Below are 16,713 nucleotides of genomic sequence, written 5' to 3' on the forward strand. Positions count from 1 at the left end.
ATGTGAAGCAGTTATTGTGAATTTCAGGCGTTTTGAGTCTTATCTATCCATCTGTCTATCTATCTATCCTCCTCAATCCATCGTGATGCTGTTGTGGTCGTTTCTTCAACTGGATATGAATCAGTATAGGCGTGGATCGGCATGACATGCATGCATACATAACATTAATGACATGTCATGGCATCAGTGACATGACATATTTTTCGTGATATATAGGACTGACATGATGCCGTCATGGTTGTTTCTCAATATATATGTTTCTCAATAGATATGAGGATATGAATGAAATGCATGCATGACCTGACATGGATGACATGACATGGGTGACAAGGATGACATGACATGTCATGGGCGTCATGACATCACATGCTTGTCATTGCATGTATGTCATGACATAAATGGTATGAATGACATGACACTGTCATGGTTGTTTAACTCGATATATATCGGAATATGAATGGCATGCGTGCATTACCTGACATCAATGACATGACATAAATGTCATCACATGAATGACATGCATGTCATTCTTGTTATGTCATGCACGCATGTCTGGTGACACATATCTGTTGTATAGGAAAGAAGATGAGGATGGTGGCGCGGGGACACTAAATAAAGAAGATGATGTTCAGGCATCGGATGCATCATTCCTCTGTATTCTAAATACAACATATTGGCGACGAGATTTCAACCCATGCAAGTGCAACAGTCCTGGTGATTCCTGCTGCATCACCACAATGAGCATTCCGGGATTGCAACCGCCACCGCCTTTCCTGCCTTCGCCTGGTCATCCGGCTGTCCCATGGGACCAGTGGAAGCAGGCCTTTCAGACGTACATGGTGGCTTCTGGAGCTTCAGAGCTTCCAGCCGAACGCCGAAAAGCTATCCTGCTCACATGCCTTGGTATGGAGGGGCAGCGGATCTTCTCTACACTGAAGCCAGCGGACTTGCAGTCTGGCTCTGCTCCCGCTACTAGTCCTTCGAGCACAGGTGACACCGGGTCGACGAATGACGCATATGACTCTGCAATCGCCCTGCTTTCGGATCATTTCAAGCGTTCAGTCAACGTCATCGTGGCTCGACGTTTCAGTCGCCGTGCTCAGCATGCAGGTGAGACAGCGGAAGAATACGTCTCTGCTTTACAAATCCTCATTGCAGACTGTAATTTCGGAAGCCTCGCTGATGAGATGCTACGAGATCAGTTTGTCTCGAAAACGACGAATCATCATTTACGTGAGCGGTTACTTTTTGAGGGCTCATCACTGACGCTCTCACGAGCTATAACAATAGCTAATCAGTACGAAGAAGCCGTGAGTCATGCTAAGGAATTTTGCGACGAGGCTTCAGTTCATCACGTTAAAACCGCGCAAAGCTCTTCTCGGTCTTCTGAACAACCAAATGAACGCACAACTTGTAATAAGTGCAAAGCCAAAGCATCTGAGCATCCCGTACAAGGTGCCACGAACCTTCGAGCTTGCTATCGTTGTGGAGCGACTGATCATCTTGCAAACAGTCCTGCATGTAAGGCCCGCAAGCGCAGATGTCGTCGCTGCGAGAAGATTGGCCACTTAGATTTTATGTGTAGGTCGTCTGGATATTCAGCTGAAGTTCGACAAGTTGATGACGACGACGACGCTAGCTCCCAGAGTAGCGGAAAAACAGTTTGTGTTGTCAATGGAAACAAGCATGGCATTTACGCATCCGTCGCTGTGGAAGGTCACCCTATCTCGTTTCTAGTTGATACGGGATCTTCTGTCACTATCCTGACTGAAGAACTCTATCACCAGTTTTTTGCAAGCTCTTACCCTTTGAAACCTACCTCAGTGCAGCTTTTCGACTATTCCAAGTCCAAGATAAGAGTTCGAGGATGTTTTGTCGCTTCAGCTGCGTTCCAAGACAGAACTGCTTGTATTCTTCTGTATGTGGTATCTGAAGGCACCACTGTACTGGGCTTAGACGCCATTGCGGCACTACAGATGAATATTGAAGGTAAATCGCTTCAGTGCCTTGCATTAGCCTCCAGCACTCCTAAATTACCAGCTGAGCTACGTTCAGAGTATGAACACCTCTTTGACAAACAGCTCGGACTTGCCAAAGGATTCAAACACAAAGTTAAGGTTCGTGATTCCGTGCCACCCGTTGCCAGCAAGCTACGACGGCTGCCGTTTACCCTTCGGGAACAAGTGTCGGCTGAATTGCAGAAACTTGAAGCCCAAGACATAATCGAGCGCGTTGACGCCTCTCAGTGGGTTTCTCCTATAGTGGTTGTTCGCAAGAAGGATGGTTCAATACGAATGTGTGTTGATCTGCGAGAGCCCAATAAAGCTATAATTGTTGACAGCTTTCCACTACCACAGACAGATGAGCTGCTGCACAGCTTAGCTGGCGCCAAGCGATTCTCGAAACTGGATTTGGCGTCTGCCTACCATCAACTAGAGCTCGATCCTGAGAGTCGTGATCTGACTACCTTCATCACGCACGACGGGCTTTTTTGTTTTAAGAGAGTATGTTTCGGTTTGGCTTCAGCCCCATCAGCATTTCAAAAGATGATGCATCTCATACTGAAAGGGTGCAAAGGTGTACTTTTCTACATCGACAACATTATCGTATATGGTCGTTCTCGAGAAGACCATCTTTCAAATCTTCGCATCGTTTTGCAACGACTTTCTAAAGCGGGCCTGAAACTCAACCAGAAGTGCGTTTTCGACGTCACGGAACTAACGTTTCTGGGACATGTTGTGAACGGCAAAGGACTCTTTCCACTAGCGTCATCTATCCAAGCGATGAAAGAAGCTCCGGCGCCTTCAAACATCAATGAACTTCGTTCCCTGCTTGGTCTGGCGGGATTTTATTCCAAGTTCGTTCCCCATTTTTCGGATGTTGTGGAACCTTTACGGGCATTGCTTCGAGGCAACGAGCCATTTGCTTGGACGCCAGCTGCCGAAGATAGTTTCGTTCGTTTGAAATCACTGCTGACAACTTGCAAGGTTCTACATTTCTTTGACCCGAACCTACCCGCCATCGTCACGACCGATGCCTCCGGGTATGGACTGGGCGCTGTGCTGCAACAAGATAACAAGGGAATTCTACAGACGGTTGCCTTTGCCTCCCGTACCTTGAGCCCACAAGAGAGGAAGTACTCTGCAGGCGAACGTGAAGCCTTAGCATGTGTTTGGGCCTGTGAACATTGGCACGTGTACCTTTGGGGTCGCCCCTTTGTCTTGCGAACTGACCACAGTGCTCTTGTCACCTTGCTGTCAACCAAAGGTGTTGGACATCGGCCATTGCGAATTTCACGTTGGTCAGCGCGACTTCTTTGTTACAACTACACCGTAGAGTACCGTAAGGGAAGCGATAATGTGGTGGCTGATGCGCTCTCTCGGCTGCCTTTGCAAGGAGAAACTAATGAGGTTGCCGAAGATGAGTTTGTTTGCCTTCTTTCTCCGATGTTAACCATTGCAGAATTACAAGCGGAGAGTGCATCTGACAGTACAATCGCAAAAGTCATGGACTTTGTTTTGTCCTCTTGGCCAGATAAAAAATCTCTGGAAGCGGAGCTAATGCCATATTTTCATGTACGTGCAGAACTATCCATTGTACACGACTTGCTTTACCGTGGTGACAGGATCGTAGTTCCAGGTACCCTTACTCGTCGTTTGATGGAAGTCGCACACGAATCACACCCGGGGATCAGTCGTACGAAAAGCCGTTTGCGAGAGTTGTACTGGTGGCCTCGAATGGATAACCACGTGGAACAACTGGTTAAAACATGTGTTGTTTGCCAGTCATGTGACAAATCAGCACGGCCAACCGTAGCACCTATGCAACCAGTAGCTTTCCCTGACAACCCTTGGGAGAAGATTGCCATTGATATTATTGGCCCATTTGAGCAAGCTCCCATCAAATGCCGTTATGCAGTGACGCTTATTGATTATCACAGCAAATGGCCAGAAGTTTTCTTTTCAAAACAAGTTTCTACGGCGACAGTCAAGAACTTTCTGCTACAAGTGTTTTCTCGTGAAGGCTACCCGAGTGAAATAGTTTCCGACCACGGACCGCAGTTCAGCTCGGCTGAATTTGAAGAATTCCTTCAGGAACGTGGCATACGCCATTGCTTTTCTTCTGTTTATCACCCGCAAGCAAACGGGCTTGTAGAAAGGTTCAACAGAGTCCTCAAATCTGTTGTCCAGATGGCAGTATACGAGCGGCGTGATATCCATGTCGCCGTGACAGACTATTTGGGGGTCTACCGCTGCACACCTCACGCCACAACGGGAGTTGCATCCGCCGTTTTGCTGCACGGACGACTGCCACGAACACGCTTAAGCATTGTTGGATTACCGGATTCTTCATTTCACGAAAATCCAGCACAAGCGATGAAATGGCTGCGCCAACGTGTCAGACAAAACCAAGCATCTTCCAAACTTTACACAGACTGCCGTCGCGGAGCCCGGACAAGACACTTTGCCGTCGGCGACTACGTCCGCGTGAGAAAGTCGTCAGTTCACGGGAAAATATCTTCGCGCTTTTCGAAACCGAAGCAGATTATTGAGCAACGAGGGCCAGCTTCATTTCTTTTGGATGACGGTCGAGTGTGGAACGCTTCCAAATTTCAAGCGATGCACCCTGAAGCTGTGGAGAAGTTCACAGGCAATCGACCTGGTATTCTAGAATGGACTCTACCACTACCTGACGAGTCTCTTCAAGGTAGTGCATTTCCTGTGAGTGAACAACATGCTGACTGTCCATCTACGTCACGGCAAGAAATAGCAGCACAAGCCAGCAGTGACTCAAGTACTCAGCCGTCTTCACTGCAGGACAGAATGACCGGCCAACCCCCACGGAAGAGCGCATGAGTTAAAAGAACTCCATTGAAGTTCAGGGACTATGCGTTACGCAAGCGATAGTTTTTTTTTTTTTGTTGACCGGGAAAATGTTGTATAGGAAAGAAGATGAGGATGGTGGCGCGGGGACACTAAATAAAGAAGATGATGTTCAGGCATCGGATGCATCATTCCTCTGTATTCTAAATACAACAATATCCTGATACATTTCCAGTTAAAAAAATAACCACAGCACCATCACCTGATGTAATTTATGTCATTCATGACAGTCGCATCATGACATGCATGTCATGTCATTCATATGATGCATCTCATTTCATTCATGTCATGGATATCCTGATATATAACTTGTTAGAAAGTGGAACTGACATGAATGTCATAAATGACATGACTATAATGGATTGAATTACATATGACATGCCTTTCCTTTAACTGAATATATTCTGGATATGCACGTCATGAAGTCGGTGTGCATTTAGTTTCTGCATTTCTTACCCATCTCGCACCTCCATGCCGCTTGTTCACATCAGTTCTATTGTTCGTAAAAATCATGCAATCTTTGTTATCTTTAACTGAATATATTCTGGATATGCACGTCATGAAGTCGGTGGGCATTTAGTTTCTGCATTTCTTACCCATCTCGCACCTCCATGCCGCTTGTTCACATCAGTTCTATTGTTCGTAAAAATCATGCAATCTTCGTTATCGTCGTCTTGCTGCTGTTGTCACACACTCGCCCGCTTTAATCCTAGATCACTGTACTTGTATCACACACACACAGATACTGGACTTGCACAAACACATTGGTCAACCTGGTAATGCTTATGCGACCCCAAACAATGCTGCATAGCCAGCTGTCTGTAAAATGCTTCACATAACGTCGATTCCCATAGTGGCTGCACAATTTTTTTTATATCTGATTACTTTTTTTATGTTGGTGTTTGGTCTATCAAGATTTGAATGTACTACATTGGAGGGCCTGCAGGCCAGCTTTGTACTTTTTGCTTGCAACTTACCAGACCAGCATTCAATCTGCTAGAAGCGCAGGCATGAAATACTGAAAAATGTGACACTTATAGAGGTTGCTTAAGAAGACTGTGCTGCGCTCGAAGAAGAGATCATGTATCTGTGCCGCATGGAAAGGGGTACGTAGTCGATAATTCTATGGGATTTCATTTGCTCTGGATGCATGATATTAAATAGAGGTAAGATTACAGGTACTGACCAAGTCGGACGTAATGCACATGGCAGCAGCATTGACAGATTGTTGCATCCTTTGTCTGGCATGCCTTTTGTGTTTTCTTTCAGCTACTTGTTTCTCATGATGTCTCGCTCTTCATTGAGAACAACGCGGGTCAAACAGCATGTGAGATGGCAGACAAGGCTGGCTTCAAGAGCTTGGCGGACTACCTCGAATCAAAGATGGTCTTTTCTGTAAGCAGAGTTTCACAACATGTTACGATTAGCATGCCTTCAGGATTTTTGTGTGCATTAGTGTTCAAAATTTTTTATTTTAAAACAAAAGTTGGCACGGTTAAAAGAACGTGAACAGGTTTGGTAGAATTTAATTTCCCATGGGAAGTGCTTTCTTTCTGGCAGCTAAGGGAAATCTCTCACCTCATTTTTATTTCGAGCCTGTATGTCCATGATGTCTGTGCATGAAGCACCAGTTGGCCTAAAGGTTACTGGTTGAACCTTTTGGGCCGACAATTGACTTCGTCAACTTAGTGTAATGAGTGCGCTTACTTACTGTTTGTCACACAATAAAATGTGATCAAAATGTCTGTTGATCACTTAGATTAGACTTAGCCTGTTGCCTGCATATGCTTTACAATCCTGTCAGTGACCCTTTAATGTGACAGTTACCCAGCAATGTTGTGTTAGTTAGTGCCTCGCATTTTATTTTTTACTACTTTTATCACAAAAACATGTACACACATAAACTAGTTATTTCTAACTATGTAGTCATTTTTCCTTCCTTTAAATTTTAAAGTACGCTATTGTGAAGTTGGAGAACTTGAAACACGTGACATTCAGCCAGCCAAATTTTCAGGGACATGCATCTTAATGAAATAGCGCTATTTCAATTGTTAAATTGTTTTCAGTTGTGTGTGGTTAGCTAGCTTTTATTTCCTTTTGTTATTGAAGCCTTGCTTGTGAAGGTTGAATGGAGATGGAGTCTGAGCTTGGGGTGCCAGAGTTTAATGCCTTGGATGATTAATAAATGCTTACGTTGTGTTTAGTTTCCTTTACTAATTAAACAGATGAACTTGGATCAGCCAGAAGCAGCAGCATTATTTCTTGAAATGTATTGTGCACATGTGTGAGGGTATTTTTTTGCAAGCAGACTGAAATAGAAAAAGGCAAAGGAATTTCAGTTGGAATGTAATATTCACAACAAGCATTAGTTGAGCAAGTTGACTTATGGAACTCATTATTTTTGTTTCCCTTAAACCTCAGTGTTTCCACTCCCAGCCTTTAGTTTAACACGGGAACTTTTAGTCGTTTTTCGTGTCTAGCCGAACATGAGTTTGTTTTGTTTGTCTTTCAGAGCTGTGTTACTATCAGGCCAAAGGACAAAGACCCAGCACTCGAGCTTGATAAGGTACTGAAACGTTTATGTTGTGTCGTTCGTCCTTCTGAAGTGGGGTGCTCGTGTACATAGTCCCAATGCTGCTTTTCACTTTGCTTTCCAAGAGTCTGAAGCAAGGACATCTTTTTTTTTGTCCTTGTTTGAGGAGACGAGGACCGCATACTCATCTCAACATTGCCAAGGTCATCTCTGAGCGAAAGCAAAATATCCAGTTTGCATAGCATGTGCTGTCAGCCGTATTTGTTTTTGCCGATTTTGTTGTGATTAACAAATGCTGCCAGTTATCACAGATGCATGGTACCTTTTTTTTTTGTAGCGAAAGCTACACTGGCCGCATTCTCGCCGTTTCGCTGTGGCTGGTGGCAGCACCGCGAGCGGAGCCATTGCCTAGCAACCACCGCAGTTGGTAGTGCTTCTTTCTCTATAGTCGGACCACCATGTGGCGTCTTACCGTCGTCTTACCACGCCGCAAGCGGCGTGTGACACGCGTCTTTCGCCCGGCAAACTGCTTCACTTGGAGAGGGTCCGGAATGCCAAGCGCGCGAAGCTAGCGTCGGAGACTGAGGAAGAGCTATCCGCTCGGCTCGCAAAACGCTTCGACTTGTCGGCTTATAATTTATACCTGGCTTATATCGATGAGTGTATACCTTAGTATAATAATTACAGCTAAATCAAAGGCTAAACCTAGCAAAAATTCTAATACAAAAACTAATAGCCTATTAGGTTATCGACACTAATACAATCTATTAGGTCTATTGGTGCATTAGTCTAATAGATATTGGTGTATTAGTCTAATAGGCCTATTAGTCTGGTAGGTCTGTTAGTGTATTAGTCTAATAGGCCTATTAGTGTATTAGTCTAATAGGCCTATTAGTGTTAGTCTAATAGGTCTATTGGTGTGAAAGAAAATGTTGCAATGCACCAGGTACAGAACGAAAAACAGGTAAAATTGCTAGAAGCATTTATTAGCACAGCATGTATTTTGACAGATTGATCTTTTGAGATCTTCGTCAGGTCAGCAATCTTGATTGAGAGCTTTTCGTTGACTTCGACCAAAGTGACGTCCTCGTGAGAAAGTGGTTAAAAAAACCTGGGCACAAAAATACACACATATATAAACAGTTAAAAGCAGGGGTGCTAGTTCTATCGCTAAACGTTTAAGCTGGTAAAATTTGCATCCAAATTTGAACAATGTGGCTCCGCAATTACCAAACTAATTTTAGGACAGTGTGATATATGCTAGCTCAAACTGTTTATCATAATAAAAAATGACGCCACCTGGCATGACAGGACAATTATAAAGCACACAAAATCAACATAAGATGTGTGTTCCATCAAAACTGTTGGCAGATATAAGGAACTCTAGACAGAAATCTTGCACAGCGTTGTCAGAAACAGGCATGGCAATGCTGCAACGCACACAGCAATCGGCCCGATGGCAGTGTACAGAAATACTTACGTCCACCGTCAGGATAAAAAAAAAAAAAAGAAAACACTTCATACTGTACTATAGAAGCATAAATATGAAGTATAATTACCTCGAAATGATAAATCGGCACCGGGGAAAGCGCTGCACATTGATACACGCTGATAGATCCACAAAGCCACGAAGGACAGGGGTAAAACAGTTGCCTTGTGTTGTTTTGAAGTCACAACAGTAGCCATAGATAAAACAATCCAAATATACTACTGCACGAACAAGATTGCGCAGGCGCTAACACCATCGTTCATTCACTAACATGCACGCACGCCTCGTGTGACGCCTCACCTTGATGAGGCGTTGTCTTGACATGGCAGCTGCTATTGCATGCACACGTGCTGTGCGCAACTACGGCTGACTACGGTCGCAGTTTTATGTTCTTCTCGCCCGCCGTGTTCCTTCTCTGCGATACTGCTCTTTGACGTCAATAAATATTACGTCATTTTATATGCGGTATCAAGTCAGCAATTTATGTTACAAGTTTAACATTTACTTTATGCGCACTTCAACAGAAAATACAACACTGACGAAACTTCAGCGGCAAACAAATATGGTTGCTGCTATTGCACCGTCGTCGTTCGTAAGCTGACCGGGCACCGCGATTCTGCCTTGGAGATTACGGCTGGTTGTTCTTTTTTTTCGTGCGGAAGTATTCGCTGTGCTGTAAACACTAGTTGTTTCCTCAACGACTCGTCGCGACGAGGCTCAGTGAATCAAAATTGGCAAGACCATGTAGGCGCAGGTCGCTTTTGTGTATGTCGCTGCGAGATGGCCAGTTTCACTAGCTTAGTGCGCTGAAACTAATGCAAACGTGCGAACGCAGTTTGCTGCACAATTGTACAGCAGAATTTTTAATGATTCAGTGATTAATTAGAAACACCTCTCCATGCAAGCAAGCGGGGTCCGCTAGTCTACTTTTTCATCAACTTTCACCAGCAAACAAGAGCTGCGGAATCTAGCAATACATGTTGTATCAGACCAGCAACAATCTGTATAAGGCCAATAGGACCTATTAGTCTAGTAGAGAAATAGTAGACACGCAACACTGTTTGTATAAGACTAATAAGTCTAATACACAGGGCCTGTTGGTCTTATAGGCGACTAATAGAAATTTCTATTGGTCTAATACAAAACTTATACAACTAATACAAAACTGTATTAGACTAATACAAACTTCTATTAGAATTTTTGCTAGGGAACCAAGTGAAACCAAGACTTAACCAGGCTAAACCAAGCTTTTGCTTTGCATATCCAGGGTTAGCTGAGCTAAGCTGCAGCCAATTTTTTTTAACATTTTCGTGAATGCGAAGAATTAGGGCTTTATCTCATGATTCTTTTTTTTTTTTTCATTTCTACAATTCGTTAAATGGTTCCCAAGATTTATTTAGGTATGAAATGAAAGAATACGGATCATTGCTCAAGCAGCACTTTTTTGAAGAAGCATGTCACAGAACACTGTATGTATCAGTAAAGTATTTTTGATGGTGAGTTACCCTTCTCTCAAGACACAGTCTTCCTTCCCAATTCATATTCTTCATCGGTAGGGCTACTTTATACCGACTAGGCACTATACAGATTTTCCACTACGTCTGAATCATTGCATTCATGTCTTCTCCCTCAGCATGTTGACTGCTAATATAATCACAGCAATGATAAACTTTACCAGAAAATTAGTGCAAATGACTTCATCTGTGGTGTACTCACCCTGTACATGCAGATGGTGTTTAAGGGTCACTTAACAACCCGCCGTGGTTGCTCAGTGGCTATGGTGTTGGGCTGCTGAGCACGAGGTCGCGGGATCGAATCCCTGCCGCGGTGGCCACATTTCGATGGGGGCGAAATGCAAAAACACCGGTGTACTTACATTTAGGTGCACGTTAAAGAACCCCAGGTGGTCCAAATTTCCAGAGTCCCCCACTACAGCGTGCCTCATAATCAGGTCGTGGTTTTGGCACATAAAACCCTATAATTAATAAGGGTCACACAACACTGTGCTGTGGAATGTGCCTTGTAGCAAGGGACTCTGCTCACAGATCTTTTTTAACAAAAAGATTTTAAGCATGCCTTGTATAAATCTACAGTTATCGGCAATCACATACTGCCACTGCCGTGCCCTCGCAACCTTTTTCTCCTTTTTATCTCCGCGTGAGCACAGACACACAGCTCAAAGCTGTGTGTCTGCTCATGCGGAGCAATGTCCATCTTAATGTGAAGCTTTTGCACCAACATCACCTTAATGTTAAGGGGGCGTATTTACATCACAATGCCCAATCCTCTCAAGCCATAGTATCGGCACAGTGGTATCATTTTTAAGCTCCAGATGGTGCCACCACCTTAAACCCTTAAGACAGAATTCTTTTTCTTGTGCAAACAATTCTGTTGATCATGTAAAGCAAGGCCAAGCAAAAAAATTGTGTCGAAAAAGTAAAAGTTTATCAGCAAAAAAAAAAAAAATCCTTTTTTAACACTGATGGTGGGCCTTACTGCACACATGTTGGTTTCACGACATGTGTTGGCGTTTCTTATTTACATGTTTCAACACAATGCACTGTATTGCAAAATCGTTCTCACTCTAAGAAGCTTTTCTTTTCAAAACAAGTTGGAGCGTTCACTTGTTCCTCGGAGGATGCCATTTTGAAATAGATGGCTGGCAAAACCGTTCACAACTTCACTCTTCAAAGGGCTCTTTCTGCCACCTCCTTGCTTACAACATGCAGAGAGCAACAGATGAGCTCAAATTGTTTTGAGGGCTATAGGAAAAACACAACAGCGCTGGAGGAGTTGAGCTCGTCATTTGTCTTTCTTGAAGTACATGCTTGACGAGCTCAGCTCTTCTTTCGTACGGAAAGAGTTATCCGTGATATGATTTCACTTTTTTTTTCTTCACCTCCCAGGTGCACTGTTTGGCAATGACGTCTATAGAAATATAGCTAGTAGCGATTTTGTTTATCCTGCATAAGAATTTGGAAGAAAGGTGATGGGGTTTAGGAGGAGAATAATGATAAAGCAAGTAGCCTCTTGAGCACAGCTGTGGTCTCCCAGCTGAATGTACAAGGAAAACACTCTGCTCAGATGTTCATCTGAGTCTCATGCAGTGACTAGGCAAGTTTATTTGCAATGCTTAGGAAGTGTTGCAGGATGCTACTCTGGCAAGCCATTGTGCTGCAAATGAGTGTGGGTCCAGTGTGAATGGAACCAGATGTCTTTATTTCTAGATATCCGTGCTAGCTCTCCACTGTGTACTGTGGGTTATGTTTGTCCAACTCCTTTTGATCTCGCTTTCCCATCTGATATGCCTTCATGCATATTCTCAATGACTGTCCACACTGCTTTAATTTCATTACACATAAGTGCACATGCACACATGCACAGTAAGTAATGCGGATGATGCAGTGTGGTGTCCGTTTCATTTATTGATTGAGTGGGTTTATTGCCGCAAAGTCCCAATTCCTCTAGACAATAAAAATTGCTGCAGTAAGGACTCTGTATCAGCTTTGACCACCGAAGGTTCTGAACCTAAATCCAAGTACATGGGCGTTTTCACCTTCCCCCACCCCATTAGAACACGGTCACCACCTAAAATTGCAAACCTTCAATCATGTGCTCAGCAGCAATAGCAGCATCTTTTGTTGACATTGCAGACTCGGACGTGTGCAACATAAAGCATTTCTTATTACTTTTGTAGACTACGAAATAAAACTTCAAGATCCCTTGTTGAGTAAAAACAGCATGATAACATTTTGTTGTAGTCTCTTGACGCGTTTTATTTGCAGGCTAAGTAATGCAGGATTTGTGCTAGAGCAATTGCTGTGACTGAGCGCAACTGTGTATGGGGCTAAAGTTAAACCTTCTGAATATTTTGCTGAATTTTTATTTTGCCAGGCGTACAATGGTTTGCGGCCCCAGGACTTGCAAGAAGCCAAAGATCTTCTTCTTGTTGAAACATCTGATATGCTCCATGTGCCTTTGTTCACAGCAGAGGCACTTCTGCGATGCCATGGTATGGACTATTTCAGCACATCCTGCTGGCATTAGTTCTTTATAAAAATCTATATGCTTAATCGTATTTTATTGAAGAATAATTTGCTATAAGCACTCGGAATAGTGGAGGAGAGATGTTGGTAGAACTCGCAGAAAGGAATAGACTCAGAATAATGAGTACCTTCAGGAAATGCAGTAACAGGAAGTGGACCTGGAAAAGCCCTAACGGAGAAACAATAAATGAAATAAATTTCAGACTCTCTGTCGATTCCAGCATGGTGCAGGATGTAGAAGTGCTTGGTAGCGTAAAGGGCAGTGATCATAGGTTAGTGAGGCCTAGGATGGCTTTCAATTTGAAGAAAGAAAGAGCAAGAATAGTCAAGAAGAAACAGGCCAACCTAGACTCAGTAAGGGTAAAAGCAGGCAAATACAGGCTCGTGCTCGCATACAAATATGCAGCTTTAGAACAGAAAGATGATAACATAGAGGTAATGAATGAAATCGTAACTAGGCTGATTTCAGAAGCAGTAATTGAAGTGAGAGGTAAGGCACCAAGGGCAACCAGTGGGTAAGCTCTCCTAAGTAACAAAGGACCTAATAATGAAACGACAAAGCATGAAAGTGTCTAACCCAGGAGATAAGGTAAAATTAGCTGAACTGTCAAAGCTGATAAACAAGAAGAAAGTAAGCGATATTCGAAAGTTTAACATTGGAAAGTTTGAGGAAGCAGGGGTAAAGATGGCCGCAGCATGAAATAAGTGAAGAAAGCTTGGTATAGGACAGGGCAAGATGTATGCTGTGAAAGATAAGCAGGGTAATATCATCAGCAATTTCGATGATATTGTAAAGGTTGCAGAAGAATTCTGTACTGACCTGTACAGTACCCAGAGCAGCAGCTTAACCTTCATCGAAAGTAATGATGAACAGGATACAGAGTGTCCTTCTATAATTAGCAATTAAGTTTCAGTATTGTATAAAATATTCATCAGATAATTTCCCATAGAATCAGGGTAACACTTGACTTGAATCAATGAAGAGAACAGGCTGGCTTCAGGAAGGGATATTTTACTATGGATCATGTCTATGTCGTCAATCAATTGAAAAATCTGTGGAGTACAACCAACCTCTCTATATGGCTTTCATAGATTATGAAAAGGCATTTGATTCAGTAGAGATACCAGCAGTCATGGAGGCATTCTGTAATCGAACAGTACAGGAGGCGTACGTGAATATCTTTAGAAATATCTACAAGATTCCACAGTTACCTTGTTTCTCTACAAGAAAAGTAGAAAGTTACCTATCAAGAAAGGGGTCACGCAAGGGGACACAATCTCTCCAATGCTATTCACTGCATGCTTAGGATAAGTATTCAAGCTTTTAGAGTGGGAAGGCTGAGGAGTGAGGATCAACAGCAAATATCTCAACAACCTTCGGTTTGCAGGTGACAATGTTCTGTTCTGCAGCACTGGGGACGAATTACAATAAATAATTGAGAACCTTAACCGAGAAAGTGTAACAGTAGGGTTGAAAATTAATATGCAGAAGACAAAGGTAACCTTCAATAGCCCGGCAAGGGAACAAGAATTCACGATCGCTGGTCAGCCTCTAGAGTTTGTGCAGAAGTACATTTATCTAGGTCAATTACTCACAGGGGACCCTGATGACGAGAAGGAAATTTACAGAAAAATAAAAATGGGTAGGAGCGCAAATGGCTGGCATTACCAAATCCTGACTGGGAGCTTACCACTGTCATTGAAAAGAAAAGCGTACATTCATTGCATTCGATGGGTGCTAACATATGAGGCAGAAACATAAAGGTTAGCAACAAAGCTTGAAAACAAGTTAAGGACTGCACAAAGGTTAAGAGACAGGAAGAGAGCAGTGTGCAAATCAAAGAGCAAATGGGGATAGCCGATATTCTAGTTGACATTAAGAGAAAAAAATGTTGCTGGGCAGGCCATGTAATGCATAGGGCAGATAACCGGTGGACTATTAGAGTTACAGAATGGGTGCCAAGGGCAGGGAAGCACATTCGAGGATGGCAGAAAATTAGGTGCGGGGATGAAATGGTGAAATTTGGAGGTGCAAGTTGGAATCCGCTGGCGCAAGACAAGGGTAATTGGAGATCACTGGGAGAGGCCTTTGTCCTGTAGTGGACATAAAAATAGTCTGATGATGATGATGGAGCACTGGTTACACTACTGTGTGTTAGTGCCTGTAGGGGCATTTTACTGAAGTGATTGTCATGTCAGTAACAAATGTTGTTAGGAACAGCATCTTTTGTAGAGAGAACAAGCTCATGAACTCTTCAGGCATTTGCTCAGCTAGCTTCTGCTGCAATTGCACAAATGGCAGAAATGATATGTTTGTGCCTATTGTGACGTCACAGTAAGGGCGGACCTTTATTGAGCCTGTATCGAGTCTTGCTATAGTTTTGAAAGATAAAGTACTAGTTCACTTTTACATGAGCAGCTGTGCGAGGATTGTACGCCTGTGAGACGGGCAAATTTAACGTCACTTTGAGCGAGTGAATCAATGTATAGGGCCAGCACTACTGAGATGAGCTTTTTGGGTAATTTCATGTGTTCTAAGCCGTCACACTTAAGGAAACTGCTATTCTTCCTTTGCCAACGAAAGCTGCGTGGTTTTCTTTTTAACCGCTAATGCTCGGCCACTCTCAGCACTTCTAAACACGCAGCCTGTCAGTCGGGTCTTGGATGCAATGCCATCTTGTTTTTGCGTGTTATGATTGATCACGTTAATGTTGTATTGCAAATACTGCCTAAATTAACAAATACTATATATTGTGCTGGTGATTTACCGATTGACACTGCCATCAATCCCGAATAGCATTTTCCTTTGCTGTCTAGCAGTGCACCGCCAAAGGGACACTCACTGTGGCGAAGTGTGATTGCTCGAAGTATCACTGAATTTTCCCATCTGACTGGTGTACATATTACTTTCATCAGATGCATTAGATCGCCATTACACTCTCTGTGCGTTCTAATTTTTTTCTAGTGTCACTTGGCTTGTTTTGAATGAGCACAGAACTACAGCTATTATAGTAATGTCTCTAGAATGTGCATGCAATCTACTAACTTGAATGAATATTTTCATTTCAACACGTTACACATTGTAAAATGAATGAAGGAGAAGTTTTAAAGGGCCCCTCACCAGGCCATATAGCAAATTTTGGTTATAAGCTGGAAGTTGTTACGTGCCTTCTGTGGAGCATTCTACTGCAAGAAATTTTAAAATTGGTTCATTAATAGCTGAGATAGAAATATTTCAGGAGGCGAGCGTCACTGCCAACATAGACACTCTCTCCACTTGCCCAGTCTAGCCCCCACAAGCGAAATTACTTCCCTGCGTTCTCTTATACCGGAGCTGGAGGATCATGTGACGCATCTTTTTTTTTTTTTTCTGTCGCTTTTTGCATCTATACTTCCACTGACGGTCTCGCGCACGAGCTGTTGCGTGTGTCTCGTTTTGCGCAGCGCACGAGAACACCTGACTAGCAGTATAAGTCACTGCTGCACGAACACTGAGGCAGATGCAAGCGGATCACAGAGCATGATCATGCGCTGGAAGACGGTCGAAAATGACATAGTTTCAGCGCGTGACTGCACGACTTGGAAACAAGCAGATGAAACGGAAGTACATCTCTCTTTCTACGGTACGAGGTAAAACAATGACACGTAGACATTCGGTTTATAGGCTTTATTATTTCTCTAAACTTTAATTCGTCTGTTGAAGCAGCAGATCAAACCAATAACTGCTGTTACCTTGAATAATTCTGAAAGTCACGTGCCACT

The 16,713-nt window shown here is 43.2% G+C and overlaps 1 protein-coding gene across 1 annotated transcript in view; it reads left to right on the plus strand.

The window, feature by feature from the left end:
• LOC119442397 (ankyrin repeat and IBR domain-containing protein 1) overlaps window positions 1–16,713 on the plus strand; it is a 79,758-nt gene that overhangs the window by 11,063 nt on the left and 51,982 nt on the right. Inside the window, exons 4-6 of the mRNA XM_049662113.1 lie at window positions 6,153–6,278; window positions 7,396–7,449; window positions 12,800–12,917. Of these exons, the coding sequence (XP_049518070.1) occupies window positions 6,153–6,278; window positions 7,396–7,449; window positions 12,800–12,917 (298 nt within the window). The remainder of the gene's footprint in view (window positions 1–6,152; window positions 6,279–7,395; window positions 7,450–12,799; window positions 12,918–16,713) is intronic.

This window comes from Dermacentor silvarum, chromosome 2, assembly GCF_013339745.2.
Source record: "Dermacentor silvarum isolate Dsil-2018 chromosome 2, BIME_Dsil_1.4, whole genome shotgun sequence".
Classification (NCBI taxonomy): domain Eukaryota; kingdom Metazoa; phylum Arthropoda; class Arachnida; order Ixodida; family Ixodidae; genus Dermacentor; species Dermacentor silvarum.